Genomic DNA, 9,754 nt, shown 5'->3' with positions numbered 1-9,754 from the left:
GGTGTATGAAGGAGTGTGCAATTGTAACGTCAAACGAACTCTATAGTCTTCATGTTCATTTTGATCTTCAACTTGATGATGAATTCCTCATGTACCAATTCTAATTGTAATGAATATAGGCCCAGGGTCTAGATCTAGACGTAGATTAAAGTTTCGATTTTAAATTAACGTTAGTAAGTTTTCAGTGCTTTTGACTGCAAATTAGTCTTTCAAACTGGTTTACTATATTACATTTGTTCTTTGTTTTTATGTGCAATAAAATTGAAATTGATTTGAATTGTTTTGCATTGATAATTCATGTTCTTTTTTGTTTTGTTTTGTTTCCTGATGTGAAGTAAGGCCTACAGCCTACAGGTACAGAAATCAATTAACCCATCGTGATGATGAACTGGAGTAGACATGGAAAGTAGTGGTGAAAAATTTAACCTCGCTTACATTACTAATACTAGGATGACACTCTTCTAATCGTTTCTTGTAAATTAAATCTTTAAATTCTATTTTAGTGCGAATGCTTTGTGACTGTATTTCATGACAATGACTGAGTTCTGATTTATCAATTCGAATCAATTTTATGATGTATTCAGTTCTTCCCTTGTTGGACGTCACTTCATGACTCTCAAAGACTTCTCCAAGAAGGAGATTGAGCAGCTGCTGTGGACAGCGTCAGATCTGAAGGTCAGATACAAGCAGCGTGGAGAGTCCTACAGGCCTCTCGAGGGCAAGTCTGCAGGACTCATCTTCGAAAAGCGCAGCACCAGGACCAGGTTGTCCAATGAAACAGGTGTGATGGACATTGTGAATGAGATCAGATATTAGGAAAGGAGACGGGTGGGGGGGGGGGGGGGCGGGGGGAGGGAGATTTGCTACAAAATGATCTTGGTGTTGGTGGTTGTAGGATCAGATCTTGAAAATAAAGCAGGATGAGCGGCTTTGGCTCATAGTAAACATAGATTTACACTGAGTTTTTTTAATAGGGTTTTTACAAAAGTGCAACCACATTACAATTTGTTTGCTGCCTTTGGCATTTTTACTACAGATAAAGAAAATGTGGAATATTCAGATTTTCACCCAGTTTTAATATTTTACAATTTACATGTGTAATTTTTTGAAGTACAGTGCCATCTTGCAAGTTAACAAAATACTAAATATTTGACAATCTTGCTGAATGCAACTCTTTAGTAGTAAAGAGAAAATGTTCACATTTTGAGATGAGGAGGACATTAGATAACAAACACAAAACTATTAAACCTTGAACAATTACACTTTGGTTAAAAAAAAAAAACCAAATTGAAGTATTGCTGGTTCAAAACCAATGTATGCATTGATGTTGGATACCAGGGTGCATCTGTAGGGTCTCTAAAGAACCCATAGATTCTGAATATTTTGATGTGGTTCAGCTGAATGTTATTGTGTATGTATGGACTAGCAGAATTTAAGGGTCCCCCTTTTTGGTCAAGCATTGGTTCTCTAAAGCTCAAGAGAGAATAAAAAGTGCCATAATTTCATTTTGCACAATCTTCCCTTCCCAGGCTTTGCTCTACTTGGGGGTCATCCTGCCTTCTTGTCACCTGCTGATATTCACCTTGGGGGTGAACGAGTCCCTGGTAGACACAGCAAGGTAAGACACATGGTTGGCCTCATCAATACAAGCCTTTTTTCAGTTTTTGTGGTGGCTCAGTGGTTAAGAACATAGACTCTCAGTTGTGAGGTCCTTGGTTCAAGTCTGCTGCCGCCAGCAGTAGTTGTGCAATTAGGCATAACATTTCATCCTTGTTGCATAATCCTGTGGATTGATATGTCCAAATGGATCATGTCACCGTAACAATTGTAATGAATTGTTAACAAGTTTTGTTGATAAGTAGGAGTAGTCATTTAGACATCTTCTGAATCACCATACTGTTAGATGCAACATAATGCCACTGTGAGTTCTTGAATGGTTCTGTTCAGATATTTTATGCCCAAATCATCTCAATGTTGTACAAGCACTGCAGAACATGCAATAATAACAAACAAAGCTAAAAGTGTACAACTGGGTCTCCATTTGTATGACATGGTGGTCATCTGTACTTTGTCCAAATTTCTAGACCATGCTATATTAAACAATTATAGATAGCAGATTGCTTCACAAGTAATTTTTGTCATCATCTTTTAACTCCTCAACTGCTTCTTCCCCTCCTCTATTTTCTGGGTTTGTTTTTCTTATTCTCCTTCTCCACCCTCTTACTTTTTCCCCCACTTCCTCCTCCTCCTGTTTTTTCTTTTCCCGTTTTCCTTGTTTACATCTTATTCTTATCCCTTGTGCTTTCATCTACTCTTAAACATTTTCTTTTCAAGAACCAGGAAAGGTTCCAACTTTTCTTTGCAAGCCCTTGGTATAGTTAATGAAATCTACCAACTCATATTAACTTATACCACCTGTGTAGCATAGAAAACATAGAACTACCATTTCCATCCGAGCATTGCGTCATTCCATTTTTCATGTCACTGCATCAGGGTGCTGTCTGGACTGGTGGATATTGCCCTCGCCAGGGTGTATCGCCATGACGACCTACTGACCCTCTGCCGGGAGGCATCCATTCCCATCGTCAATGGTCTCTCGGAGATCTACCACCCCCTGCAGACTCTTGCTGATTTCCAGACTCTACAGGTGCTCACACCAATGCTGGCAGTCATTATGCAGCTATAGTATTCTTTATTATCATAACAATTTGAAAGATTCTAGCTATCTGATTGGTCAATTTTGCTCATCACACTGTAGCTGCTGAGTGTGCAATTTTTGAGCAATTTTGGATATTACATGCCGACGTCACCCATTTACATTTGCTCCCGTAATGAGGCTCATAGTCAACTCAGTTTTTGCACCATTGAATGCCTCTAATAGTATACATAATACATACCTTTGCCCCACGCAATCAATCCGATTTTTCTCAATAAACCGTAACTGTTGACGGTTTATTTGAAAAAACAATGAAAAACAATTGTATAATAACCATTGTTCCCATTTTGTGTAACGATATATAAAATTGATTATACTCAGATTAACATTTTTACATTGGTTGTTTCTATCCCTAACTCACAGTTTAGAACTATTTCGAAGCACTAAAGCTGGGTTTTTGTTTCATCTGCAAATTGTACATCATGTATATAATGCCTTTAAGTATGCAAGAAGTCATGCATTGTTTGTTATCTCCTGCTCTCTCTCCTTTATATCTCTTTCCTCTCTGTCTTTCTATCTCTCCACACATTCCACTGCATGCCTCTCCTAACGTATGACAGGAACACTACGGATACCTGAAGGGCCTGACTATTGCCTGGGTAGGGGATGGAAACAACATCATTCACTCCATTATGATGGGGGCTGCCCCCATGGGGATCAACGTTAGGATAGCAACCCCAAAGGTTTGTGATACCATGTTGCCTTTGTATTCAGAGCTGCCAACCTCTAGTGAGAGTTTGGAGTGAAACATTAATATTATTGGGGGGGGGGGGGGTTATGTGGAAAGGAAGTGTCTCTCCCCAGTGGCGGATCCCGGGGGAGCTCACCGGCCGTCCCCCCCCCCCTTTTATTTATTTTTTTTTAAACAAAAGAAATTTAAAAAAAGTGGGGGAGGGGTGCGTGCGCCCCCTTTAATTTTGTACAGGCGTCCCCTCTTTATGGGATTCCTGGATCCGCCCATGTCTCCCCCCCCCCCACCCCCTTTTTCCACTGGAGGAAACTTTGACAATTTTACATTTTTAGATGTTGCACTGAGATGCATACTTCAGTAAATATTTCAACACATGCCATAGAGAGAGTGTGCTTGTGGGGAAAAACTCAAAGGTTTTGGCTTGTTCGGATTATCAGGGATTTGGAGACATTTCATTTTTTACTTTCTGTTGTTTGGGTTCAGCATGAAAATTCTCTTATCAGAGTGAGACAGTTAGAATTGGTGAATTGCATGAGTCTCTCGCTAACTGTGTGAGAGTTGGCAGCCCTGCCTTATTTCAATCTAATCATCCTTGACCCACCAAGTCTCACTAAGCCTCTGTTACTCAGAGCTTAGCAACTTCAGATATATTAGGATCTGAGACATGGGCGTGCTTGTATTTGAACAACAACAACATCAACAACAAAAACCCGACATTAACTGAAAATTTCTGTATCATATGTACAAACTATGTGGCAAGTTCTGAGGCAATGACATCGTCGACTCACTCATTTCCATGTTCATATTGACTGTTCAAGAATTGTTTTGTGAGAATTAGCAAAATATCACAATTTCACAACTTCCCCTAATTTTCATCAGATTTTGGTCAAATTGTTACTGTCGTGCTTGTAAGATTGTATTTTTCTTTTTCAGACTAACCTGTTAATTGCTCCAGAATAGTCATTAAAGTGTTTTTGTTTTGTGCATTCTCACTACAGGGGTATGAGATTTTTCCAGAGGTTCAACAAGATGCTAAGGTTCTCTCAGAAAAGGTATGTCAGCTGTCGATGTTTCATCTTTTATTCTACGGAAAAGAAAAAAAGACTTTTAATAAATACATGAATTTTCAGTCCCCGATATATATACGTCTGCCAAGGAAGGAGGTTATATTTTTGTCAGTGTTTGTTTGTCTGTTTGCAAAATAACTCAACAAGTTTGGAACAGATTTGAATGAAACTTGCAGGAAAAATTGATAATAACGCGAGGAGTAGATGATTAAACTTTGGTAGTGATCCTGGAATTTTTTATGGATTCTTGAAGGATTTTTTATCTTTTGGCAGATAGGGTCAATGAACTTGGGAGTTCAAGCTGCGCATATTTTAGGTTTGCATTTGTGCTCTAATACATTTGCTGTGCTAGCAAGGCGCCACTTAGCTGGAAGCTGATGAAAGGCTTCGATATTGTGCAATTGAGCAATTTTCAGCATGCGATTATGAGTGGCGGGAAATGAGTTGTTTGGCAAAGGATTGCACTCTACGAGTGCTTTTCTAGTTTTGATTAAACTACAGCTGTAACACTATACAATCATGACTTTACCACTGTGAAATTATATACAGTGAAAATTGAAGTGCAGGAAATGAAGTTTCAAAATCGTAATTGGAGTTTATGATTCTTGGATCTGTCTGGACTATTTAGTGGCTAGAAGTAAAGCATTATCAGGTATGCCAGTTTACAGGCCCTGGTTGTATCAAAGTTCAGGTTCTTCCCTGTACAATGTGGCTTCATGTAGATGTATTTCAGACGCTCTCCGTCATTCCAACTGGTATCCCTGCATTATATAGATGATAGACTTAAGTCATATTTCAGAGATACCAGCATGTAAAGTTTTAAAGAGCTCCTATGCTCTTTCTATGACTATTTAAACTTTCATGTTCTGTATGTCGGTGAACGTTTTTAATAATCGTGAACATTATGCAGTGGTAAAAGTAAGACAGTTTCATCATATCCTATCCAAACACTTTTTAATATTTCAATTCATTTAAATTTCTAAAAAGGAATGTTATTATTACTTTCTTAATGGTAGCCAACTGAGCTCCACCAACACAACATGTCTTTTCTGAAAAAAAAGAAAGGAAAAGAAGATCTCAATCAGCGGTGCAAGTGTGCTGAATGTATGTCTACATGGTAAAGTTGCTTAGTACATGAATACCCATTTAGGTGTGACCTGAATAGATATGGAGGTCACAAGGTCAGAGGTTGCATAGCAGGTTGATTATATAAATTCTCATGTTCAGACCACAGATGTGGAAATTTTTCAATGAGTCGTAATAATTCTTGATACACCTGCGTATAACTAGATGAAGATTACCTTGGTGCATTTGAGGGTGATTGAGGTCATAGGTCAAAGGTCACACATTTATAAACTCAACATTTGTTCTAATGGACGTCTGACAGGTTTTAGACAAGGGAAGCATGCCACTTTTCTCCTCAGACTGCAGAGTTTCTCTACCTCCATCAGACCTGTCTACAACAACCACGTGCCTGTAATGACCATATTTCTTGTTTCTCTTGAGTGGCCATTGTAGACAGGTTTGACTGCAGATCTTTGTCGGGATTAGTCGTCTAGTGACTGACCATCTCTGAAACTCCTTTGTTCCTCTCTGTGTAGTACGGAACATCATACCACTACACTACTGACCCCATGGAAGCTTGCCAGGGGGCAAATGTCATCGTCACGGATACCTGGATTAGCATGGGGCAGGAGGAGGAGGCTCAAGAGAGGCTGAAGGCGTTCAATGGTTACCAAGTCAACATGAAGGTTAGCCTCCTTGACTCTTTCTCTGCCATTGGAGACCCAGCCTTAAGGATGCCTTTAGTCATCGAATATTATCTCCTTGTCCACTTCAAATTGGCAACATTCAATTTCATTACTTAATTATCATATAGTGGAGAAAGATTGCATGGAACTGGACAAAATGAGAGAAAAAGACTGAAATGTGTTGCCAGTTTAAGAATCTGTTGTGAATTGTGCAATTAAGTTGATTTTGAAAATTCCGCTACCAAAACATCTGCTTATGCGTAAACGACAAATAGGGCTAAAATGAAAGAGAATTTTTTACATATTTCTTATGAAATATTAACAATAAACAGAAAAAAAAATCTTTATTGAAAAATACTGCTTAAAACCTCAGAAATGTAGTTTTTTGTAACTTGATGGATTAAGTCTGACAAGTCTTGGATAACAGACCAATAACTTTTATATCTGGCCTGAACTGCCTAAGGATTTTATTTGATTCAGAGCTTTTGAATGCCAAATGATAGGTGCATAAATGATTGAGCTTACCGGTATTAGGAACTGGACTACAGAAGAATAATTCTTCTTGTCTCATCTGTGTAATTTGTCATGATTGCCAAGTATCCCTGTGCAGTGTTTTGTTGCCAATTTTGTGGCAATAATATCGAGAATCTGTAGATGAATTGGTAAAGCTGACTGCATGATTTTTGTGTGCAGATGGGCGGGATTGCTGCACCAGACTGGTGCTTCCTGCATTGCCTCCCAAGGCACATGGAGGAGGTGGACGATGAGGTGTTCTACAGCCCCAGGTCACTGGCTTTCCTCGCTGCTGAGAACCGCAAGTGGACAGCCATGGTAAGACTGATATGGTAGCTGTAAAAAAAAAAAAATAGAGGCAAAAAACAAAATGCTTCCTCTTTGTGTTAGTAAGCAAATGACTTGCACCTGTGCACATGATGATAAATGCTATTCAATTTTTCTGGAGATTATGCTCTCTTACTCATACACTACATACTCTTCTCTTAATCGGTATTTCAAAGTGGAAATTTTCAGATGCAGAAAGATAAGGGAAACTCTCTATGAAAGTTTAAAGCAAAACAGATTACCTGTTCAAAAGCTGTGAAATTCGGAAGTTGTTGATAAAATGACTTCTTGCCCCTTGTCCAGACAGGAACTATATATAGGCTGTGATTTCACAGTCATAGGATGAAAACAAGGAAATAATTCTAAAAGAATTTTGCAAATAATTGAAAGTTTTGTTTTGTTTTGTTTTTTGTTTTTGTTTGAAGTTGTTTGTTTGGTGTTTTGTCTTGTTTCATCTTTTTTTTTTTTTCATTTAGTGAGCACCTGACATAGCTCCACCAGAATGCATAAGAACAATATTTGCCGGAATATATCACAGTTACAGGCCAAGAGATAGGTTTACACTTTTCACAAAACTTTTAGCTTTGTGTGATATATTTCATTTTCCTGGTCTCGTTCTACTACTATGACATCCCAAATTGTTTTAGGGTTCCAACTTATGGGGGCAGTACATGAATTAAACTAAACATTCATTAAACTGACATTCATAGACTTTGAACAGATTGTATTCTTCCGAAATTTTATGCAGTGTTTTACTAATCTTTCTGCATTTGCTGAATCCCCTTCAAGTGGGAGCGAAATTCCCCTTTTCAGAGGTGATATGATTCCAGAAAGGAAATTGCTTCAAAGGAAAAGACTGTCATATAAAAACAGCACATTGCTACGAGTAGGTTTTTAGCAAAACTGGACTAAATGCAATGAAGGCATGACTGTGAGAATGTCAGTAAATCATACAAATATACTTTGCCTTTAGAGTTTCTGGTTAAAACTACGAGCAAAGGAGACTCCACAATGGTGAATGGTACTATTGGAGGCACAGAGGAATAAAAAAGTGACAGCTCTTTCAATGAAATGTCAGTCACATGCCCATAGTTTGTTTTTTTTTTTCCTGATACCCAGTAGACTACACATTTGACTGATGGCCTGATGACATTCAGGTAGTCATAATTCTTATTTTTGGGGTGTGTTTTATTTTCACCCCCTTGCCGACACGCTTTCAAAGTGAACTTTGCTTGAGGTAATTTCCCCAGGAAGCTTTTGCTGTGACTTTCAGGTAGTATGGATAAGCTGTATTATATATATATATATATATATATATATATATATATATATATATATATATATATATATATATACGTGTATTACTATTGTATATATTCTTGAGACCAAGTGAGGTGGTTTGTCAAGCTAGACTGTTTGTGTAGGGTTAGTTTTTCTCATGTGCATGCTCAGGGTGTGTTCATTCTTTTATTTCCAGGCCGTCATGCTCTCATTGCTGAAAGATCACGTCCCTACCACACCCAAGCCTGCTTTTTGAGGAAGAGACCTTTGCAGCGTCCATGGTATTCACAAGAATAAAATCTTTCTTATTCACTGGGAGAAAGGCCACACATCATTCTAGATATCTGTTGTTTTCAGTTTGTTTGTTTTTTCAAACTCTTCTTTGAGAGATTCAGACATGATCCATGTGATTCCAGTATTCAGTTGGTTAAAAAATTGTGCAAGTGAAATTGATTCCTTATGGCATTCATGTTATCATTTTGTGTTGTATGTGTGTGTTATTGTGTACTCGCATATGCTCATCAATGGGGAGCTTTAGATTTGCAGAGTGGACGTTTGAGATGACGATTGCATTGGACATTCTTCCCTCCCTTCGTTGTGCTGAAAAGTAGCTTTAGATTACGCTAGGACGCAACATATAAAAAATACAATTTCGCCACATATGATCAATGCTTGAAGTAGCTCTCGACGTCGTAAATTGAGCGGACGCAAAAATAGGGCAGAACACATAGTGAAAACTCAGGCTACGCGAGCTTTAAATAGATCGAATTTGATACGCGAGTATGCGCATGCGCAGAACATGTTTTCTGCCTCTGAACGTCCCTGTCACGAAAATCTGAAGCTCCCTATTTGTGGGCTACAGAGTAGAAAGGAGTACAATGATTTCCTATATTCCATCATGCTTGTGGAGTATAAGACCCGTTTACAGTGCGAGGCTCGGACACGGCCGAGCCCACCTTCATTTCAGTGTAAAAGCGCAAAAAGCCAAATGCGAGGCCAAAATTGGCCGCGCATTTGGCCACGCTCTGGAGGTGGTCTCGGCCGTGGCCAAGCCACGGCCGAGCCCGGCCTTTTCTCAATGTAAACGCAAACTGGGCCAAATGCGCGGCCAATTTTAGTCTGGCTTCCAAACCCTCTGCCTGTACTATTTCGCTATTCAGGATATTAATCCCCTCAATGTAGAAAACTAGTATAGTGTAACGTGGTTTTGTCCTGCAAAGGATTTTTCCTTCGGCAAAGGCCTTTGCCCGAACGGCGACTTCGTCGCCACGGAATTCATTTGGCAAAGGGTCTGAAAACCAGACAATACCAAATTGCGTTTGTTTACAAGCACAGCACCACTACGACAAAATATTGAAAGGTTTGAATCAGAAGCGCGGCCGAGCCCGGCAATGTAAACGGACAAACG

At 39.0% G+C, this 9,754-nt stretch overlaps 1 protein-coding gene across 1 annotated transcript; it reads left to right on the top strand.

Annotated features, from left to right (window-relative positions):
- The first annotated feature begins 609 nt into the window (after nucleotides 1-609).
- Nucleotides 610-6,740, top strand: LOC139739215 (ornithine transcarbamylase, mitochondrial-like). Its single transcript, XM_071649827.1, is given in 8 exon segments — nucleotides 610-781; nucleotides 1,530-1,582; nucleotides 1,584-1,618; nucleotides 2,494-2,647; nucleotides 3,277-3,399; nucleotides 4,406-4,459; nucleotides 6,076-6,225; nucleotides 6,729-6,740. Coding segments are annotated over 8 exon segments (753 nt in total).
- Nucleotides 6,741-9,754: the final 3,014 nt, after the last annotated feature.

Source organism: Diadema antillarum, unplaced genomic scaffold (assembly GCF_040938485.1).
Source record: "Diadema antillarum isolate AM-2024a unplaced genomic scaffold, OU_Dant_1.0 seq00000790_RagTag, whole genome shotgun sequence".
Lineage (NCBI taxonomy): Eukaryota > Metazoa > Echinodermata > Echinoidea > Diadematoida > Diadematidae > Diadema > Diadema antillarum.
Note: the sequence above shows the minus strand (reverse complement) of the source record. Positions and strands in the feature narration are given on the sequence as shown.